General features: G+C 35.6%; 1 protein-coding gene across 1 annotated transcript in view; it reads right to left on the minus strand.

The window, feature by feature from the left end:
* LOC107525910 (TOMM20-like protein 1) overlaps positions 1-24,106 on the minus strand; it is a 106,580-nt gene that overhangs the window by 39,763 nt on the left and 42,711 nt on the right. The window contains exons 16-28 of the mRNA XM_087820164.1: positions 23,839-24,013; positions 20,656-20,850; positions 19,067-19,254; positions 17,186-17,293; positions 15,467-15,547; positions 15,060-15,253; positions 13,658-13,776; positions 9,272-9,471; positions 4,648-4,804; positions 4,012-4,231; positions 3,241-3,485; positions 2,315-2,391; positions 66-200 (exon numbers count right to left, since the gene is read on the minus strand). Coding sequence (XP_087676290.1) covers positions 66-200; positions 2,315-2,391; positions 3,241-3,485; positions 4,012-4,231; positions 4,648-4,804; positions 9,272-9,471; positions 13,658-13,776; positions 15,060-15,253; positions 15,467-15,547; positions 17,186-17,293; positions 19,067-19,254; positions 20,656-20,850; positions 23,839-24,013 — 2,094 coding nt within the window. The remainder of the gene's footprint in view (positions 1-65; positions 201-2,314; positions 2,392-3,240; positions 3,486-4,011; positions 4,232-4,647; positions 4,805-9,271; positions 9,472-13,657; positions 13,777-15,059; positions 15,254-15,466; positions 15,548-17,185; positions 17,294-19,066; positions 19,255-20,655; positions 20,851-23,838; positions 24,014-24,106) is intronic.

Raw genomic sequence — 24,106 nt, forward strand, 5'->3', positions numbered from 1 at the left:
AGAACTATTTTTTCCTGTATGTAGATCTAACCAAAAAGAAAAAACGCATTAAGGTTAAAAAGTACCTCTGTATGATAGATGGCTTGCTGTGAAATGAATGATTCCTGGTCTTGTTTAGCAAGAAGAGAATAAAATGTATCTCCATGAAACTTTTTATGGGGCATTCTGGTCACTTGTCCTTCACTGGGAGAATCATCTTCCTAAATGAAATATAAAGATAATTAATACAACAAAAAAAATACTATCAAACAACTGCATTTTTCTCAATTATGATTAATAACACTCAGTCACCATTAAAATGGTCATTTAGCACTTTATGGAAGGAAGATGGACTCTTCATTTCCATTTGGTTCTCATTCCCATCCAATTACAATAAAAATCCTCTATATTTGCCTCAAATATAAACAATAATATTCAGTAATTTGGCTACATTTAAACTGGAGATTTATTATAAAACCATATGAAAATGAAAGCCTCTGTCATGTGACTGAATTACAATGATTCAATGATTCATAAATGTTTTACATTTTGGCTCCCACGGCGTCCTGCTTCGTATTCATGCAGCACACAGAGCAACGCCACAGTGTGGCAACGAGGTGAGGCACTGCAGTTCTGATGCAAACGGGACCGCACGTAAAAATGAGAAACTGCAGAAGTAGGTCAAGGCACCTGTAAGGCCTTCGACTGCTCCTTTGCCTTTGTGCTGACCTCAGGCACTTGGCCGGGGAGCAGGCAGCTGAAAGCCCTCACTGGAAAACCCAGCTTAGGGTTCTTGGTGCCTCAGAATAGAACTGTCCCCAAAATGAGGGACAGTGTGGGCCTAAGAGACAGAGAAACTGGATTCCCTTGTAAGTGCAAGTATTCATGTGATTTTAAATTCCATTAATAGTTTTTCACTTAAATATTTTATTTTTTTTAAACCTCACTGAAGGATATTTTCTCCATTGCCTTTCAGAGGAGCAGGAGGGAAGACAGAGAGAAACATCAATGTGAGAGGCACACTGATTGGTGGCCTCCCCACCCCAACTGGATGGAGCCTGCAACTGAGGCACATGCCCTTGGCCGGAATCAAACCCAGGATCCTTCAGTCTGCGGGCGAACGCTCTAACCAGTGAGCCAAACTGGCCAGGGCCAAGTATTTTATTCTTAATGAAATAAAGCTTATTAACTCCGGACTATAAGTCCTTATCTCCCACCATATACAGATAAATGCCTACTGGCACATGACTTCAAGTTATTCAGTTTTGTAAGACTGCACTTCTGCACTTGACCTTATTATGAATTTGTAGCATACCTGATTTGGGCTTAGTGAAAATATCAAAATTAGAATTTAGTTTCAAATGTGGAAAAAGAGAGATTGTTATAATTTAGTCCTGGCTCAGTTTAGCTATTTACTTTGAACAAACATAAACGTGCTTTGGCACCATGAGGAAGTTCTGAGAATGGACAAAGATGACATAATGACATATCAAGTAGAACAAATGTTAGTGTAACGCTTCTCTGAAAGTAAAGATGTCTCATTTATGACTTCCCTCCATATTATTTTATAAATTATGTCTATAAAAGTGTAATTTTTAAATGCCATCTTTTTTCTTTTATAGGGCTTGATAATAAGTAGGAAGGATTAGTGCCCTGGGTCTTATTTCAGTATTTATTTAAGTTAATCCTCACCTGAGGATATTTTTTCTATTGATTTTTAGGGAGTGGAAGGGAAGGAGGGAGGAAGAGAAACATCGATGTGAGAGAGACACATTGATTGAATGCCTCCTGCACTGGCCCCAGCTGGGGCTGGGATTGAACCTGCAACCCAGGTACATGCCCTTGACAGGGAATCGAACCTCTGATCCTTCTGTGCTCGGGCCGACTACCTAACCACTGAGCCACACCAGCCAGCGTTCAGTATTTTTTTAAGCCATTGAAGTCAGTTATTTTTAGCCCAAAGAATTATAATCATGGTTAGGGAAAAATAACAAATGTATTATAAGACAGTTGGTTTAAACAGCTAAGGTCCTGCCTGAAGCACCGTATAGCCCACATATTCAGGTGACACTGTGCACTGAGCTGGATTTTCATCACCTGATTACATTAAGTGTGTATTTTCCAGCTACTGGTGCCACGGAACTTAATAATTTTCTTTCATTTTCACAATTATAATAATGAGATGTGCAAGAAAGCAAATTCCTTCATGGATATTTTATTACATTTTATGTTTATGACAAATACTTAAGAAAAACTCTTGATCAATAGCAATAAGTTCATCTAGATAAGCTTCATGTCAGATGTCAAAATTCAATGTGAGTCAGTCATTTCTTACCATATCATGGGCATCATGAAGAGTACTGGATAAGCTATCACTTAGGTTAGTCAGACACAGTCCTCCATCTCCTAAAACTAGAAATTAAAATGTAAAAGTTTAGAAAAAAGAAGAAACATAACTTTAGTAAATAATCTGACCATAGAGCCATAGAACATTACATTTAAACTTACACAATGAAAATACTGGCAAAGTTCATAAGTAATAAATCACAAGTGAAAGTATACTGTGTAACAAAGATGAATTTTTGTCTCACCTACCAACTTGTAAGAAATTAAAAACTATAAATATTGACTATAACTATGAAATTGAGAAAGAGGCACTCCCATACAATACTGATGTAATTAAAACCTGGTTAAAATGAAAAACTGATTAACCTTTCTGGAGAACATGTTAGCAATGAGTCACTATTTTAACAGTGCATATTTTGGCTCAGCAGTTCCACTTCTAGGTGTGTATTCTAAGGAAGGTATCAGATAAGGGCAAGGGTTGTCACTGGAGAGTGAAGTATAGTATGGAAACACAAAACCACCTAAATGCCTACCACTGTGGCACTGTTTTAAGAGACGACACAGCCACTAAAAAAAATTGAGGTACAGCTATATGTACTGATGTAGAAAGGGGTCCACAATATATTATTAGTATAAAAAATTCAAGTTTCAAAACAATATGTATAGTATGATCTTATTTTTAAAGGTAAAAACACATCCAAATATATTTTGTTATCTATATATGCATAGAAAATAACAGACTGGAAGGGAATACCCCAAACTAATGATATTAATTCTGGATTGAGAAGGGAGAGTTTATTTTCTTTGCACTATACCATGTTAAATCTTTAAAATTAAGTAAAAACACTTTAAACCGAAAGGTATTACTTAGGAATTATATTGTAACCAGTGAAATCAATTTATATGTTAACTTACTCTTGGGAGCTGCTTTTCGATCACAGTCATATAAAATCTCTCCTTCAGAGATGGGTCTTTCCGTTTCAGTGCCAGTAATGCTCAAGGTGCTCCCCACTGTTGAGGAATCAGAACTCGGCGTTTGTATGGGGAGAAGGGCTTTGGGGTCAGCAGGAATGGGCATCACGGGAACTAGCTTCGGAGGAACAGGTTGAACAGGGAAATCCATACTCTTAGGTTCCTCATCTTTGGCCACAGACATTACACTAAGAAGAAAAAGACATATTTTGAACTTATTAGGTCACTGAAGGCCTGTATTAATTTTGATATTAAAAAACAGGCTCAAAGACTATGTCTCCTTCAGCAAAGTGTTTCTATAATCTGCACTACTATAACTAATTAACAAGATTTATTTTTCCAAGACTGTTTTCATGCTCTAATCACAGACCATCTTGAAAGTTCTACCATCCACAAAATAAATCTACATGGGGATATATGGTACTATAAAAGTCAACTTATCATGGTAAATATTCACACTGGGAAAAAATCATTTTCTATATGATAGATATCTTAATTTTAATGTCTCCCAAAAAATCTGTTTTTTAAAAAAAAACAATGTAAGGTATAAGTTTGGTAAAAATTTTAAAAACTTAAAATTTATGAAACTTGTTTCTACTAAAGTATAAAGTGGTTTATAAAACTTCACTGATCATTTCTGATGTTTTCAATGGGTGACATAAGTCAACTTAAGAGGAAATGTACAGTTACTAAAAGTGAGTATGTTATCTTTACATAGCTCTCAGGTGACATTCTTCTGGAGGAGAGTTAGGATTCTCTTCTTCCAACGGCAGGTCTCCATCACCCCATGGCTTGGGAAGCTCTGGGCTAGATATCTTCAATTTATCGATGGAAATCTCTGACAAAGTTGGGGTAAGAGCAGGTGCAGGAGGTGGTGTAGTAGCAGGGGTAACTGTTGGAGTATTAACTAGTGTGATAGCAGGCATGTCTTTTCCTAAAGATTTTTTTAAAAACAAAGAAAATATAAAAGATAAAACAACTCCATAGGAAGGCAAGATATATTGTTTCAGAAATCCTATAACATTTTAGCGTAAAATAATAATAATGATAATAGCTACTAATGGAAAAATTCCCAAATTAATTTAGTAAAGTATAAAAAAAACAACCTTGAAAAGACATCACTTTTAACACTACCATGAACTTAAAGTAGTTTAAGTGTCTATTAGAGTATATATTTTAAAAAGTGGCAACCAATTTGTTAGTTTCCATGCAAGAAAAAATGATTTACTAAAACCTAGTGAGCAACAGGCATCTGTATGCTAATCTATAATGCATTTTATAAGACAAACCATGAAATTTTATTTAACAGTTGCTGAAGTAAAAGCTGAATTATAGAAATTAGGCGTGTACCTTTTTCAGTAGATATTTCCTTCACGGGAAAAGCTGTATCATGGTCTGAATCACAGGGAGAAGAATCTGGTGTTTTCACCAACACATGCTCCTTAGGAGGTGAAGGTGAGTGAGGAGGAGTTGGCTGTGGGGTAGCCACTGGGGTACACACTCTTGCCTAAAATAAATTAACAAAATAAGATAAATGGTGCTTATAATCACACAAGAAAAGGTAATTTAAAACAATAAAATGAGCTCATTCAGAGATTACGTAGAATTTAAACAGATGGGGGGATAATGGAGCCCTAAATACCCTGGCTCTTGAACTTCTAAGCTCTTTAGGTTCAAGACTAGCCTGGAGACAATGTCAGGACTTGAAATAGCTCTGCCTCTGAAATAGGCCCCACAGAAACCGAAGGCTGCCTCTGCTGATATGGAGAAGATTAAGCAGACACAGCTGAAGATCAAACCCAAACATAACCTGGGTAGACCATGTACAGAAAGAAAGCATTTTAACTAATTTACGAGATATCAAAAGTCAGCCTTTTAGCACAAAAGAAAACAACTTATTAAAAGCAATGGAAGGATAGGAAGTAGGGGAGATCAAATAAAGACAATATGGAGATGAAAAGTATTGGGGAAGAAAAAGTCCACACTTTGAAATTAATTTGTTAAATAGGTTAATCAATCATTCAAATAATTCAAAATTCAAAGGGTACAAAAGGATGAGAGTGAAAATTAGGTCTCCTTTCCTAGCTGGGTCCTATCTATCTAGTTCCCTTCCCCAGAGTTACTAAATATAATCTTGACTTAAGGCATTTCATATGCAAAGATTATCTATGGAATAAATTTCCAGTAGTGGGACTGCTTGGTTAAAGGGCTAATTGCATTCTTAATTTGAATACCTATTGCCAAATTGCCCTCTACAGGGTTGTTATTTTACACTAACACCACGGAGGATTCCTATTTCCCCAAGGTTTGCTAAACAGTCAAACTTTTAGAGTTACTATTCCAATCAGTAAAAATAAAATTTCAGTGACATTTTTCTTATTATCAGTGAGACTGACCATCTTTTTATATGTATTTGGGTCAGTTGTTTTTTTGTGAGTAACTTGTCTGGACATGCCTTTTCCCCATTTTTCAAATACATTATTTATCTTTTTCTTCTCATTTTAAACACCTTTATATAGTAGGTTAATTGGCCTTTATTCTGAATTATGAATTACAAACTGACACACAATTTTAAAACCATGAAGCATATTAGAAATTCTATACCATTGCTTAGCAATTAGCATAGCCTTAGCCTTGATTTTTAAGTGAAATACACGATTTTTTTTTTTCTTGACTGCATAAACCTATATCATAAGAGCTCTGTTTTCAAATATAATGCTGCTGATTCATCATCATGACAGGATTTGAGGGTACTCTACTAGCATTGGTAATGGTCGACGACAAACTATCAGTCAACTGAATATTTACCAAGCTCCAGGCATTAGATTAAGCTCTTTTTATATATCATCATCTCATTGGATTTTTCACAAAATCTTGTCAGACGACTAAGATGATACAGTATCATAATGATGTAAATTATCTTTAAAGACATCTTTTTAAAAGCTTTGTTGTCTTACTTTTCACATTTAGATCCATAATCCATTCTGAATGAATCTTGATGTCTGATGTGAGGTAGAGATGAAGATTCATTTTTTCTTCCTCACAGTCAATTTAAACCAGCACCGTGTGTTGAGAAGACTGTCTCTGTCTCTTTCCCGGCACACGGCAGTGTCTGTTCCTGTGCTGTCGACTCTGTTCCACCGCTTTATTCATCTCTTCTTGCACCAATACTAGCCTATCAAAATTGCTGTAGTTTGATGATAATATAAACTATATCTGGCGGTGTGAATTCTCCAGCTTTGTTCTCTTTCTTCAGGATTATTGTGAGTAGGTCCTTTCTATTTTTATTTTTATTTTGGAATAAATTTGCCAATTTCAACAAAAATAATATGTTAAAATTGTGACTTTCATTATATCCAATGTATGTATCAATTTGGAGAGAACTGACATCCTGACAATATAAAGTCTTCTAATTAACTTTTTAAAAAGGTATAAATTCTCCCCAAATTAAACCAATCAAAACTGGATTAATTCCCATAAAAATCCCAACAAAATCTTTTATAGAACTTAAAAACTAATTTTAGAATATAGTTGGAAGAACCACCACTGGTGATCAAACCCGCAACCTAGGCATGTGCCCTGACTGGGAATTGAACCCACAACCTTTTTGGTATACAGGACGACACTCCAACCAATTGAGCCACCCGCTGGGGCAAGACATAACAATTCTGAAGATAAGGAACCATCTGGCAGTGGGGGAGGGTCAGCAGATTTTGGTAAACCAAGTTTATTTAAACTCTGTTTCTACTATGCAGATGAGACTAAAGTAACAGCTGAGGGTTCAAATTCACAGCTTCTCTAAAGTCCACGCCCTTAACAATTACATATACTGCCTGTTTATACTGATTTTTCTACATTTTCTCATTCAATCACCTCATGTAAGTATATGCAGTATATCAGCAGAAAACAAACCGAAATTAATCAGCATAGAGAAAACCATAACCCTGACAACATCTGCACTGCATGAGTCACCAATGACCTAATAAAGCACAGGCCAAAACTATGTACTAAACTCTGACACACTAATCGCATTACACCAATTATACTTCATATTTGAATTTTATGGAGATTGGTGTAAATTCATGTTTATGCCTCAAATTAGTCAGTTTAAATGTTTCACTTATATCAAATGATGTCTGTCATCTATAGGATCAGAAGTGACTACAAATTTTTAAGATAGTAATATAGAGTACATTTTAGTTTGTATAATTTCATGCTGCTATTATGGGGTTCAGAACAAGTTGCCCTGAGATGTGCCTCTGTGCTATGAAGATCTGAGCTAAAGGCAACTTTAGCTGCTGGCTCAAGACAGACTTCTGCCCCTCCCTTAATTTGGGCCCTTGCCCATAGTAAGAGATTATCACAGATAACATCTTGTGACCTAACTATATGGCAGTGTAAACTACTAATTACTGAACATGTGCTCTCCCTGCAATGGCCTTCTGAAGCCTCAAGGTGCCTTACCCCTAGCTAGGGTGGGATATGTCACATATATCCCATTTTCCCTTTCTGTCTCTGAACCTCTCATGCAAGTGGGGTCTGACTCTCATATATGCGGAGTTCCCATACATATGTGTATTAAATGTGGTTATTTTCTCTTGCTGATCTGTCTCATGTCTAATTGAATATTAGACCAGCCGAAAGAACCTTGAAGTTAAAGGAAAGTTTCTTCCTCCTCCGCACTATAATAGATTAAAAATTCTATTACCATAGTAAGGCTCATTAAACAAACAATAACCAAAGTGTCTAAAATATATATTTTTAAAGACAAAAAATATCTATCCGTTTACATAGTAACCAAAAGCAACGTGTGATCATTAGCTGTACCTTGAATTTTTTTAAAAAGCTATAAAGGATACTTTTGGAACAACTGGAGAAATTTGAACGTGGGTTCTATATTACATAGTATTAATATATCAATGTCAAGTTGTGGTGGATGATAATGGTGTAACCAAGCAGAAACTTCGTTTCTTTAATGTGCCCTTTTCTCCCTCTTTCCTTTTGATTCAAACTGGCCTTGTCCAGCCTAAGAGCACCCTGACTCACCTGCCTCTCCCTCCCTTGCACCACCACTCCCTTAATCATTAAGTCCTCAGTACAATGAGGTTCTGGTCAGTGGCATCAAATAATCTGAGGAACAAAGCCTGGGGTCTGTTGATCACAGAGACAGAGTTTTAGTCCAAGTACAGATAACATCTAGGTCTCAGTTGTGTTTCAGCTCCAGAATGACCCCACCAACCACATCCTTGAAAAACCAGACAAAGTAACACCATGGCTGACATCAGGACTAGATGCAGTGATCAACTACCTGCTACCCTGGCGCTGACCAATCAAGAAGGACCAAGACCCTAACCTCTTAGTCCCCCTTTATACCCCATCCCCTAGAAGCCAGTGGGGAGCTACGTCTTTGAGCATGAGCTCACCTATGACTCTGGGCATGGCGCCATTTCCTTAAAAATAAACCTTCACTTCCTTGGCCGCCAAGTCCTATTGCCTTTGACTGGGCTTTGATGCGCACAGGTGAACAAGCCCCTTTCGTTCAGTAACAGTATTTTGGTTATGTAAGAAAGTATCTTGTTCTTAGGAGATACTGGTGATGCTTTTACAGTGTCATGGTATCTGCAACTTCCAAATGATGTTTAAAGAAATATAACATATAAAGACAGATAAAGTGTGTAAAAATGTTACCAATTGGTAAATATAGGTAAAAAGTATATGTTCATTGTGTCTCATACTTTTAATTTTTCTATGAATTTAAAACTTTTAAAAATAAAATGCTGGGGAAATGTTACTATAATCATAACAACAAGGAATCAATCTCCACCACAAACTAGGATTTTATGATACCCAATTTAAAATTTGTCCATTTTACTTTTCTTTAATAAATGTATCAAAAATTCCCCAGGAAACATATAAGGAATCAGAAAAAAAAAAAATTCACCAGGAACCCAAGTTACAAAGCAGTCATACCTACCGGCAAGTATGTTTTAATTGTTGAAACATCCCCAGAAACACCTGAAGCAACAGGATCTTGATTCTTTGTTTCTCTGTCACCCAGCATTACAGCGATGGTCTCAGCAAGAGCTTCATTCACAAAATGACTAATCATGTCTGAATTCACAGGAACCCCAGCATCGACAAAAAGCTGGAGGACGCCACCGCTTGTTCCTTCCACTACAGAATGAAAAAATTTCAGAATAGGTGTGCAAGAAATGTGCTTGCAATCCAAACCTTAATTCTTAAAATTTTAAAGATGCAAACATATGTGTACAAAGGAATGAGGAGATGAATAAAAGTGAAAATACAATATCTACTTATTATGAAAGAGAGTAAGACAATAACTTAATAATGAACACTCTCTGTAAGCAAACAAAGAAGGGAAGGAAAATATACAAATGAAAATGTACTTATATGGTCTCTTCCCTACTGTAGAATTTAGTGATAAAAAGAATTTACATCCATATTAAATGTTTTCTCTGAAAACAATCCGCATTTCCAAGAATAGGCCATAGGAAACCCTGTGACAGATCTTGGCCAAAACCCAAGGATACGAAGACTATGGGGGAACTTTAAAGAAATGGTAGCTGCTTTATAAGTATGAAGACAACCTTCCTTCCTTCTAGTTTCAATACTAACATTCCAGGCTAATTGTCCTCAAACTTTTACAGTTGTACTTTGAACTTGTATGAATAGTGCATAAAATTCAGTAGAACTTTCTTAACAGACTTTACTAGATTTAAAGTGGCTGTATTTCTAAAGCTTTGTGTGGAAAACATGTAAACAATGATCTATATGACTTGATGGAGATGTGGCCTCTCCAAAGAGCACTCCTCCAGTTCGTACAACTATGGCAGTAATATCCAGAATTCCCTAAAAAGTGGGTATCGGTGCCTTGGGATCACTTATTGAGGGATAAGTAATAGCAATTTACCCTGAAGTTAGCAAAGACTATCACAATCCCAAATTTATATTTGACATTATATGTTGACATGTCTCCTTTTTCATTCCCATATTTCATTGCTTGGGAAGACCAAAAATCAGAACATCTTTGCCAAACCTAGGAAAAACAAAAGCAAATGCACATGCTTTTAAAGAGAAGAGAATAGCCCGGCCGGGTGTGGCTCAGCGGTTGAGCATCGACCTAGGATCCAGGTGATTGGGGTTCGATTCCCAGTCAGGGCACATGCCCGGGTTGTGGGCCCGATCAATGACTCTCTCATCATTGATGTTTCTACCTCTCTCTCTCTCTCCTTTCCTCTCTCTGAAATCAATAAAGATATATTTAAAAAAAATAAAGAGAACAGGATCTAAATACCCAATTTGGAAACTTTAAGATTTTCATACAGAAAAATATCAATTTCCTCATGACATTGTTGGTTTTTTTATTTCCTTCAAAAAATGAGATGATGAAAGAAAATCTAGGGCAGTAGCAGTGTAGGGAGCATCTGAGTAATACTAAGTAGGAAGAACTGACCAGATGCAACAATAAATTGTACGGAGCTGGAAGAGAGGCTGCGACTGGATGGCGACTGAGGAAGACCAAAGGAAAGAAAACAGAACAAACAGTAACTCCAAGGCTTTGGAGATTGGGTGCTTGGAAAATTGTGATATTACTAGCAGAAACAGAAACAAAGGAAGAGCAGGTTTGGTTAGAAAAATGAGGTACATTTTGGACATGCCAAGTTTGGGATGCCAGTGGAACAAGTAGGAATATTCATCAACAGGCAGAACTGCAAGTTTAGAGCCTCGATGTGTGCCTCAGGGGTCGTAACTGACACAGGAAGAGTAACGGCAAGAGAAAACAGAAAAGAAAGAGGGAAGAGCACAGAAACCTGGGGAAATTTTTATTCAAGTATAAGGGAAAAAAGTGAGGAAACGAGGCCTTAAATTAAAAAGACGGGGAGAAGAAGAACAAACTAAAACCTGAAAACCAACACCAGCAGAACATTTTAAGAACTAGAGATGTCAACGATGCCCATGCAAGAGCCATAAAAGAGGACAAGGGTTTGAAAAGCGATTGTCTTTGACAACCAAATGCTGTGAGAGAGGAGCTCTGTTAGGGAGAAAATACAAGCAGTAAATTTAGACTTTGATGTCTAGGATTTGAGCAGTTAAGGGATGGCCTGGGGGGAGGAAGAGGTTATTTAGGAGTGAGAGAAGAAAAAAAAATAGAGGAATATAGAAAAAAAGAAGAACAAAGTTGGAGAATGTACACTATCCAACTTCAAGAATAATTTTTAAATTTACAGTAATCAAGAAATCTGGTATTGGTATAAAGATAGGCTGTAGATCAATGGGACAGGATAGAAAGTCCAGAAACAGATCCACACGTGTACAGCCAGCTGATTCTCAGTAAGTAGCAAGGCAATTCAATGGAAAGGGTAATCTTTTCAACAAATAATGCTAGAACGACTGGATATCCACATACCTCGCATCATATATAAAAATTAACTCAAAATGTACCAGAGAACTAAACGTATAATCTAAAATCATACATCTTCTAGAAGAAAATCTTAATGATCTTAAGTTAGGCAGATTTCTTAAACAGTACACACAAAAACACAAGCTATAAAAGAAAAACTGATAATTAAACTTTATCAAAATTAATCTTTTGGTCTTCTAAAGATAATGTTAAGAAATTAAAAAGGCAACAAACTAGAACATGTTTGCAAAACATGTATCCAAGAAAGGACTTGTATCCAGAACAAATAAAGAACTTTTATAACTCAATAATAGGAAGACACAAACCCTAATTTTAAAATGGGCAAAAGATTTAAAAAATACTTCACTGGCTGTGGCTGGTGTTGCTGGTGGTTAGAGCACCGGCCCTCACACCAAAGAGAGTCACAGGTTCAATTCCTGGTCAAGGGCACGTACCTGGGTTGCAGGTTCGAACCCAGGCCCTGGTCAGGCGCAGGAGGCAACCAATGGATGTGTCTCTCTCACACTGGTGTTTCTCCCTCCCTCCCTGGCCCCCTCCCTCCTTCGGTCTCTCCCTCCCTCTTTTGGTCTCTCCCTCCCTCTCTCCTTCCCCCGCCCCTTCCACTCTCCTTAAAAAGCAATGCAAAAAATATTCTCGGGTGAGGATTAAAAAAAAAAAGATACTTCACCAAAGTAAATACACAGATGGCAAATAAGCACAAGAAAAATGGTACATCATCATTAGGGAAACTCAAATAAAAAGCAGAAGATCTCTGCATGCTGACAGGCAGAATGGCAGAACAATGCAGAACACTGACAACACCAACAAAGCTGAGGCTGTGGAGCAGCTGGAACTCTCGCTCTGCTGCCTGGATGGCAGGAAAGAAGGGCCACTTTGGAGACACACAGCAGTGTCTGATCAAGTTAAACATTACTTACCATATGACAAAGAGAAATGAAAGGTCTGTCTAAAAGATTTGTATGCAAATATTCATATCACAGCTTTACTTATAATAGCCAAAAACTAAAAGACTACAAATATCCATCAACTGGTAAATGGATTATAAATTGTTATATCCATACAGCGTAATATTATTACACAAAACAACATGACTGTCAAAGCATTAGGGTAAGACAAACACAACAGACTATGGATTGTATATATATATATATATATATATATATATATATATAAAATTATAGAGAAAGCAAACACAGTGACAGAATGCACATCAGTGGTTGTTGGGGCCCGGCAGGCACAGGAGGTCAGGGATTGACTGCAACATGGTATGAGGGAACTTTCAGGACGATGAAATGTTTTTCAGTATCATGATCGTGTGGCTAATGTATAGCTGTGTTTATTTATCAAAATTCATCAAACTGGACACTTAGAATTGGTGAGTTTGATGGCAAGTAAACTATACCTCAAAAAAGCTGTTGGAGAAGGAGGGGGAAGAAAAGGGGAAGGGGGGAGCGGGGGAGGAAGAGAATGAATGACCTGCGCGCCACAGAGAGGCTGGCTGTCCAGTCAGTGCCACCCGAATTCTCCCTAGGTGTCAGTCAAGGGCTAAGCACGAATGGAGAAAACATCCTTGATCCAGAGTAATTTATAGTCTAGTGAGTGAGACAGATATGTAAACCAATTACAGTGCAACGTGATAGTTACTGTAACAAAGATATATACAAAGTGCTATGGGAAATAACAGAGAAATTTGGGTGGGAGGGATGGAGGGTGTTATAATGGTCTGAATGCTGCAGTAAGAAATAAGGGGGTGAGAGAACTAACCTCCACTACAGAGAACAACTGGGAACCGATACAGAAAGTAAGAGCTTATCTTTTGTCAGCAGAATACCTGACCTCTAGAATATGTAAATCCACAATGACCGGAAAGTTTTGTCTTTTATTAACAAAAAAATTAAAGGATTCCCTTTCACTTACCAATATCAGAAGTCAACGCTTCACTGGTCTCACTGGCTGAAACACTGACATTAGCTATGGCCTGTTGTTGGATTGGAAAGAGCCCAGAGATAATTCTTGACATTATTTCTTGTTCTACCCTAGGGGATAAAAGTTAAGGATTCCTAAATTTGATTGAAATGTATAAAGTGTTAGAAATAGCACCCTTAAAAATAACCTCTAACCATGAACACAAGCATTTACATGTGAAAGCAGTCATTCTAAAAACTGAATCTGAAAAGAAAAAAATTATATGTATCCCCTAGCAAAATAAAAAACATGAACCAGATCTTCATGTGAGAGATAATTCATTAAATCACATTACAATCTTTCAGATTAGTCTAAAAAAAGTCTAACAGACCTCGTAAATTCATAAGAAGGTTTAGGTCAAAGATTACCTAGCATACCATGCACCTAAAATGTTGGGTTTCACACATAGAAAACCACACAAGATCAGAGCTGGAAAAGAAAGCCAGCTGCCCTCTCTTCAAGGAATAAATACAGAGACTGCAATATGGGTAGGTAGTTTTCCTCTTAAAAAGGAAAGAAAATTTATTTCCAAGGTCATTGTTAGAAAGGAAAAAGGAAGGAGAAGGGGAAAGAAAAGGAATGCAATAGGAGACTGCTTCTGTACATAAAAGCAGCTAATAGACTGATTAAAAATTATTATACAAGGGATGTTCATTGTAGAAAAATCAGAAAATATATAAAAATTTAATAATCCCAGATTCAAGGATAAACACAGTTAACAATTTTGAATGTTTTCCATTTTTCCGGTATGCACATTCATTTTGGAGTGAGTTCTTACAAACTACAGTTAAATCATTAGTATCCTGCTTCACTTATGTAGCAGTGTATTATTAATATATTTCAACATCATTTTTCTAAACCTAATCTTGATAATTGTATTAATATTCAGTTTAGTTTATTCTATAACTTCCTTAAGGCTTCTCACAGGGATAAAAACAGAGTTCGTAAGTTTATATAAGTAACAAAGAGAACAGTGCCTTGCTTGTAATAAGCACTGTATCTGCTAAGTAATCTATGGCCTAGTGGCATAACTGTAATTACTGTATTTCCTTAGGATAAATTTCTGGAAGTTAATCACTGGATTGAAGCACATGTACATTTTTAAAGCTTTGTTACTTAACAATAGCCTCTTTTGCCACAATAGACAGTCTAAGTACAAATATTCAAGGACAGAAATAATACTTCCAACAATTAGTTAAACACTAAGTACCACATTAAGTCGTTTCCAGTGACTATAACAAAGAAAAGAAATTTAATAAATAGGAGACAAGAAAGATTTTCAACTAAAATTCAACACTTTCCATTTATATTTGCTACTATGATTCTGTTAACACCAATACCAACATAAACTCACCAGTGAGTTAAACTATTTTCCAAGGTTTCTTTTCTTTGAATTACTTTGTCCAGAGTATCAGCAGTGGGCTGAAAAGTAGAAGCAACTGGTGGAAACGGAGGACCATTATATTTTGTAGAAGCAATTTTAACACTTCTATTAAACTCCAGAATTGGTTCAGAATATTCTGGAATTTCATCACATTTTTCCTCTTCCTGGTAATAATAAAAACAAAACGATTATATTCACGTATCTGTTCAACATTGCTGAGTGACAAGTGTAGGCAGGAAACTTATACAGATGAAGTAACCAACACTTCTAAATTAACCAACAGCATTGCAATTAGGTTGATCACATTATTTATAGTATACACGTTTGTTTATCACATGGAAAAATACTGGTAGAAAATGATTCCTAAGATTTGTTACCTGTATGACATCAATTACTTCATCAAAGTTAGTTCCTGGAAACTTCACCTCTTCTTCATCTACCTTCATTAACTCTGGAGTCTAAGAAAGAATTTACATAAAGTTTTTGGTGTGCTTAATGCCTTTTAAATGTATACATTATTTACCATATTTCTACCCATAGAATAAGCTTGTAACACTTGGCCCTATTTTTTTATTTTAATATCCTGTTCAGAATTTATTTCATTAGCAAATGAAATCCAAGATAGTCCCAAAGCTATTAGGTTCTCATTTCAATAATTATAAAAAAAAATATATAAGTTTTTCTGTCAAAGACTCTATCAACAATGAGATTTAAGTCAAATTGATATGATGGTGGTTTCTCTCCTAGAGTTAAGATAAAGTGTTTGAATGTGTAGATAATATAAGTATACACATACAAACTCACAAAAAGGCAAATACAGAATCAAAAATTTAGAAAGATAAACAAAATAGTTATTTTAAAAATTTAGTCTCTCAGTCCCACTGTAAGTAATCTAGTTACCTAAAACTACAATAGCCTCTTTCTGAGAGCAGAACAATAAACAATCTGAAATTATTTGTAATCATATATGTTTTAATATACTTCTGCTGAAAAAATTACTGATGAAAAAATTAAATTAGGTGCAAATGCATTTAGAGTCAGTTCTATTTTACTATTTCTGCTTGTGAATAATTGTTGGTTTTCTCCCTCTCAAGACTGTATCCTTGAGGACCAAATTTGCTTATAATAAATGAAATGTGGGAAAAATTACAGTGCTATTTTGATGTGTAGTAGAGTCATAACTTCATTACTCACTAGCAAATAAATACTAGGAAGAAATGCATATTTGTGCAGAATGTCAACAGTATGACAAACTAGCATCCCAAAACGTAAACTCTTAATCATCACTATAAAATTCACATTTAGAAAAACAATATTTAGTTCCCATTCATTTATTTACTTTAAATATTTTTAACTTTTTAAAGAAATATATTGTTTTTTAAATTGATTTCAGAGAGAGGAAGGGGGAGAGAGATAGAAACATCAATGATGAGAGAGAATCATTGATCGGCTGCCGCCAGCACACCCTCTACTGAGGATCGAGCCTACATCCTAGGCATGTGCCCTGACCAGTAACTGAACCAGGATCTCCTGGAGCATTGGAGCAATGCTCAACCACTGAGCCACACCGGGGAGGCTTTAGTTCCCATTTAAATAGAGATTCTTCTCCAAAGAGATAAAAATTCTTTCTTCACATATGAGAGTTTTACAGCGTAAGTGACCAAAAAGTTACACTAAGGATTATCACTTTCAAAATGTTTATAAATGTAAGAATCTTAAAGTTTCTTTCTTAAGTTCATAAGCAATTCCAGATTCATTCTGAATCTCCTCCTTAAAACCCTAAATTATTATAATGAATTATAATTACAATGAAAGACTTTGCAGGGAATAACATTAGTTAAAATCTATAGTGAGAGCCCGGCCGGGCGTGGCTCAGCGGTTGAGCGTCGACCTAGGATCCAGGCGATCAGGGTTCAATGCCCGGTCAGGGCACATGCCCGGGTTGCGGGCTCGATCAATGACTCTCTCATCATTGATGTTTTTATCTCTCTCTCCCTCGTCTTTCCTCTCTCTGAAATCAATAAAGATATATTTTTTAAAAAAAAATCTATAGTGAGACATTACTCAAAACTATAAAATAGATTTCTGAACAATACCTGTATCCAGTTGTTCACAGGAGAAGATGCTTGTTTGGGACTAGGCAGAGATGGACTGACATCAACACTGGCATTTGAAATGGTGTCAATATCTACATTGGGTAATACCTAAAACAGAATACAACATCTAACTTTCTGTTCATCATTTTGACTCAACTATTTGTTAATCTACATATCAATAACATATATTTAACTTTTTATTGCAAAGTCAGTGAACAACAATTTTTTAATTATGAAAGGATAATTTATACTATTTGGAAAATAAGGGGGGGATACAGAAAATCCTACTATCTTAAGAAAACTTCATTTTCACTATTCCCTTTTTTTACTATCTACTTATATAGATAGCTAAAATGTAAAATAATTTCATTCCTGATTTTTCAATGTAATTAAGTCATTAGCATCTTATCATGCTTCCATATAGACTTGATAATTATATTTTAAGTGACTTTATAATATACATTCTTTAATTTTTTAATCATTTTCCTGTTGGTAAACATTTAGGATACTACTAATATTTCCACTATTATATGTATATCACTACAAAAAAGTTCTTCATATATACAGGGTTTATTTCCCTAAATTTTGAATTATATCATTAGACTAGATAGACAGATACTAGATTAAATTCTTGAGCCACATGGCATGAATATTTAAGATGCTTGGTAATTACTGCCAAAATGCAATCCAAATGGGCTCTATTTACATCATCAAAAAACATAATCAATTATAAGTTTTACCCACCCTTCACTCAAATTAGAGAATATAATTGCTTCAGCAATAACAGTTTTTAAATGGAGGTATATTAATTTGTATTATCTGAGTAACTAACAAGATTTAAATTATTCAGTTTGCTTGTTTATAAACTATTTCCTCTTCTTTAGTCTTATTCATGTTCTTTGAATATTTCTGGATTTGCATCTATGTTTTCTTATTAATTTATGGAGGGTTTTATATTTAAAAATTAATCCTTTCTAGCATATTCCTTTCATATGTTGTCACTATATGTAGTTTTCCTTTTTATTTAGAAATTTTTTACATATTTAAGTTTGAGATTTTATGGATTCAAATCTATTTTTGTATCATATCTAAGTTTTCCTGTCTCATATTCAGACAGCGTCAGCTTTGATAAAGATTCCATGCAATTGTCCTCTAATTCTTCCATATTTTTATATTTTGTAGTTACACATTAGCCTACTTGGAGCTCATTTGCTATATACAGGAGTTTTAGAGTCTAAACAAACCAATTTTCCACATTGCTAAGCGGTTATACATTATTTATAAGAATACTATCTCCCACTGATTTATACATCACACATTACATTCTTTTTTAAATAACCAACACAATTTCTGAAATACTTTTTTATACAGGACCAGTACCAAAACACTTTAACTTTCCTAAACCCTTTGTCCTTCAAATATCAAAATGATCCTAAAGTTCAAGTAAAAAAAAAAAAAAGTCTTTTTTTTTATTTTATTACAATTGCCTTTAAATTATACATTAACTAAGGAAGAACTGACTACTTGAATATTTAATCTTCGTATATGTTCAAGTCTTCATATATATGTCTATATAAAGATTGAAGTGTTCGTGAAGTCACAAACACTGTATTTTTAAAATTAGTTATAATATATTGTTCAATTGTTCCCTTTGGATTATCATCAAGCCACCTGGATCTGAGGCATTGGCTTAGAAAAGGTAGCTTAAAGCATGGAAAGCAAGGATAGAGACATCACAGTAACACCACAGCTTTAAAGAAAAAGACCCGTCAAGAAAGCAAAGTTTTCATGAAGAAATATAATAGATGTTAAGTACTAAAGTTAAGCCAAAGATTTTTTTTTTTCTTCCCTAAAAAACGTCTGCCATGCACCCCGGCACACCTGTACAGTGAGCTGAGGAGGATCCTTTTTTTCCGACTTCATTTCTACAACCGCTATGTTAGGTTTCTTTACTCCAGTTCCTGTTTTTCGAGATGATGGAGGAATAGAAGTAGTCACTGTTACAGGGTGTGGCTTGTTCACAATTACTCCAGCAGGTGGCATGGAATCACTATTACTTTGGGTTTGTCCTAAAAAGTTTGGGGGAGAAAATGAGTCAACCATTTCAGAAATAAAGGGGGAAAATCTAGTATACAACCTAGATCTTTAGGGCTGAATTCTCACATGAAAGGACGCACCATCTGCAATCACCTTTCCCTCTAGCACCACCATTCTCAACAAACCATGTAATCCTTTCAGCAATTACTAACATTTATTTGACATTCACATATACTAAACACTCTACATACACTATCTAATTTAGCCCTCAAAATAAGCTTTGAGGTATTAATATTATCCACATTTTATAGTTGAGGAAACAGAGGTTGAGAAACATGCAATTTGCCAAAGATCATACCTGTAAGTGCCAAAACCAAGACTGAAGCATATGGCATTATATTGAGTATTTTTATTCTTAAATCTTCATAGAGCAACAATGGACAGACATAAAAACAACAACAAAATACTAATGTTTGACCACCGATAAATAGCATGTAGGCCAACTATTTGGTGATTATTGTAGCTGTCAAAAACTTACTAACTTTCAGTTCGCAAGTTCCACTTGTTACGGTACAGAGCACTCATTAAAAGCATAGACTCTAAATAAAGCCGTACCATCTGGATTTTGAATTTGGGATCCACTCTAGCTATGTAGCCTTTGATAAATTACCCAACTCCTCTGTGCCTTGGTTTCTTCATCTATAAAACGTACATTATGGTGTGTTTTATAGGGTGGATTAAAAAAGTTAATATATGTAAAGTGCTTAGATCTGTACCTGGCACACAGTAAGAACTTTTTCAATATTAGCTATTATATTAGTAGAAGGTATGGTTGAACAGACATTAGCTACCAAGTTGACATGCCATTAACCCATAATATCAGAAGTAAAAACTTCTCTCATTTTGAAAAAAGTCATATTTAAATCATTCATCAAAATTAAGAATAGCAATGACACTAAAAGTGAAAAATAGCTAACTAGTGAGAGCAAAAATGATTTGATCAATTTTTACAATGATGAGCCTAAGAGACCTCAAATAAGTAAATAACCAACTATTGGCTTAGAATATACAACCACACAATTTTACTTATCACGACCTAGTTCAAAGGTACATAAATGGTACTTTAAAGTACTTCCCCTAATACATGATGATATTAAACCAGTCAAAATGCTTGAATTCTTTATTTTATGAATGTCTATGATATCTATCATTTTTAAATTTTCATTTCATGTTCAGCAATGTATTATAAATACCAAAAGAATGTTTCTCATGAGCAGGAGCTCGTAATATCAGAGACTTTCTGAGGCCCTCCCCACAAATATAAACAACACATAAAGGAAAAGGGAGGAGGCTATCATGTCAGCACCATTCTGTAAGTCCTGCTACTGCTAACGTGAATTTTAAATTTACCCATATATTTTGTTGGATCTTACCTAAAAGAATTGCCATAGGAATTAGATGACCTTCCAGTGTACCTGAAAGAGTAGGCATTTCTCTGCTTGGGCTGAACAAATACTGCTGATCACCAGGAGGCAGCATAGCAACGGAATGTTGCGGTTTAGAATCTATCTTCTTGGGTTTTGTTGAATAAAAGTCAGTTTGTGTTCTTATTGACTTTACTTTAGTGCCTGTAATAATCATCAATGGCAGATATTTTTAATTATTGTTTGAGGATCTACTATCCAGCCATCTAGAAATATACAACTCTTCTTCACAGAAAGATTTCACTCTATATAAGGTTACAAGTGCCCCGAAATAGAAGTAAAATATAAACCAGGGGTTGGCAAACATTTTATTAAATGGCCAGATACTAAATATTTTAGTCTCATGGGCAATGTGGTCTCAGTTGCAACATCTCAACTCTGCCATTGTAGCATGAAAGCAGTCATAGACAATACATAGAGCATAGTTATGTTTCAATAAAACTTTATTTATAAAAACAGACAGCTGACCTGCAGACCCTGGTTTCTCAACCCCTAAATATAAGTAACAACTTATACAAATACTATGACAGAATATATACAAGGACTAGGAAAAAAAACATTGAATAAGGACTTGGGAGAATATTCAGACTATATTATTTTATCTCATTAAAATTTTTTCCTACAGGTACGAAAAGTTAATGATCATTTTTGGAACTGAATTTTTTTCATTCTCTCATTAGACCTTACTCATGACATAATTATGAATTACCAGTCTTTATCTTTTGAAATTACTTACAGATAATCAAATTCTATATCTATTAAAACCTTACAGATGGCCCTGGCCAGTGTGGTTCAGTTGGTTGATGCATTGCCCTGTGCACCAAAAGGCAGTGGGTGGGTTAGATTCCTGGTAAAGGCACGCACCCAGACTGCAGGCTTGATCCCTGGCTGGGGTGTGCACCAGAGGCAACTGATCGATGTTTCTCTCTCAAATCAATGTTTCTCTCTCTCTCTCCCTTCCTCCTTCTAAAATCAATTAAAAAAGAAAAAAAACAAACATCTCACAGGTGTTAATATCATTATATACTTTTTCTATTTCTATAAAGTAAATCTGGATAGACATTAAATCCTCAATTCTTAAAAAATTAGAAATTTGGTTATCCGTCTCTTTGGAGAAGATAAACGGAATATGAGAAAAGTGAAGAAAAGTAAAAGTATAAAGAAAAATAAATTATTTTCTAAATAAATTCCTGACGTTACACATTTTAACTTCTAATGTGAGTAGTTTTATAAATCTACACCTTTAAATAAAGTTTCATGGCCCCAGAAAGGAAATCTTAGGACCACCTTCTACATTTTCCATCCTGTTCTTTAGTATTCATCCGATTGAATAAATATTTTTCCTGTGTTTACTGAAGATATATTTTCCAAGCCTTTACTATGTGTTCTGTATCGCTGCAGACAGAGCAGAGGGAATACAGTGCTGAATAAACCGCTGTGTTCACAGAGCCCGCAGTCTAACAAGGAAAACAATCAATAAACACAACTGTAACATCAGACAGTCAGCCAAGGGCTACAAAGAGCAAGGAGGCAGGGCAAGGGGACACACGGGGTAGAAGATAGTTTTCTGGGACAGGATGGTCAGGGTAAACCCCTCTGAGGAGCTAACGTCCCAGAGCAGAGACTGAAAGAACTTTGAGAGTGAGCCACACAAGTGCCTAAGGAAAAAGCTCCTCAGGAAGACGAAGCCACAGGAACTAAGGTCCAAGGATAACCATGTGTCCACAGATTCTCAACCATTCTACCATTAAACGGCTGCTTAATAAAGTTATTTTAGCCCAGGGGCCGTGGCTCAGCGGTTGAGCATCGACCTATGATCCAGAAGATCGAGGTTTGATTCCTGGTCAGGGCACAGGCCCGGGCTGCGGGCTCAGTGCAGGAGGCAGTCTGTCAGTGACTCTCAGCACTGATGTTTCTCTCTCTCTTGCGCTCTCCCTTCCTTTCTCTGAAATCAATTAAAATATTTTAAAAAAATAAAGTTATTTTTAGGTTTGACAGTATTTTAAAACCTCAAGTTATTTCTTGCAAAGGCCTTCATAACCCCAAAAACAATTTAACAGAAAAGCTCCAATAAACAAGAGGAACATTAGGGTAAATGTCATCTATAAGTTATATGCTTTACTACAATAACATCGGTGGGATTTCTAAATAAACTGACACGCTTATATAATCACCTAATTCTTAGAAATGAAATTTTAAAAAACCTAAAGCACCTCCCATGGCTCCAACTTCCAGAAAAGAGAAGAAAGAAAGCTGAGTTGGTATCCACATACTGTTAAAGTGGCTTACTGACTGCTAGGGCACAAGCTGAGGAACTTCAAAATGTAACAAGGTCAACAGACTCAATATATAACGAAGAGTTATATTGAAGTACACTAGTGATGTAATAGCTATGAGTCAAAACATACAGTGAGCCTGACCAGCGTGGCTCAGCGGTTGAGCATTGGCCTAGGATCCAGGTGATCGGGGTTCGATTCCACGTCAGGGCACATGCCCAGGTTGCAGGCTCAGTCCCCAGTGGGGGGGGGGGCGTGCAGGAGGCAGCTGATCAATGACTTTCTCATCATTGATGTTTCTATCTCTCCTTCCCTCTCCCTTCCTCTCTCTGAAATCAATAAAAATATACTAAAAAAAACCAAAAAACATACAGTGGTAAGTGAAGATATTTTTAGTTGTGTACAAAATAACCAATTTTTTTTCACTTTTGCTACCTATGGTTCTTTGAGAACAAACAAAATTGCAAAAGTGCCATGAGCATTTGTATGATAATACACAGCATATGGCTGATCTTTCTGTTCATAAAGAACATGATGAAGAAAGGTCTTCAAGGAAATGCCTACTTTCTCTAAATTGTAACTTAAATTGTTTAAGGCTCATCGCATAAACGCAAATTTTATCATGCTTTATCTGAAGATTTCATCTAATCCTATATTTTTTTCCCACTTGTTCCTACCTTGTGCCTTGAATCAAGTCTATTATTTCCTACTCTCTTGGAATTATTTTTCCATCCCTAAACATTAAATAATTTGAACTATATTTATAATAAATAAATAAAAAGCAAAAATTAAACTTTACATATTAAACTGATACCATAAAAAATGAGATTTACCACAAAAAAATGAGGTTTCTTACCTTTGACCCGTTCTATAACTTTTGGTCTCTGTGGTTTGGACTTAGGAGGTGGAGAATTAAATCTGAGATATGGTCCTTTTTTAAGAGTGCTGCGATGGCACTGGTAAACTGGTTTTCCATAAATTTGGAACATATAGTCATCATCTTGCATGGCTGTGGTTGCTTTCAAAAAACCCTAAGTACACAAAGTTACTGAACTCAGCAACAAAATAGTCATCAAACACTTACCTCATTTTTCTAAAGCCTCCTTTTGCCAGCTTAGGTGCTA

This window comes from Miniopterus natalensis, chromosome 1, assembly GCF_054644295.1.
Source record: "Miniopterus natalensis isolate mMinNat1 chromosome 1, mMinNat1.hap1, whole genome shotgun sequence".
NCBI classification, from domain to species: Eukaryota; Metazoa; Chordata; class Mammalia; order Chiroptera; family Miniopteridae; genus Miniopterus; species Miniopterus natalensis.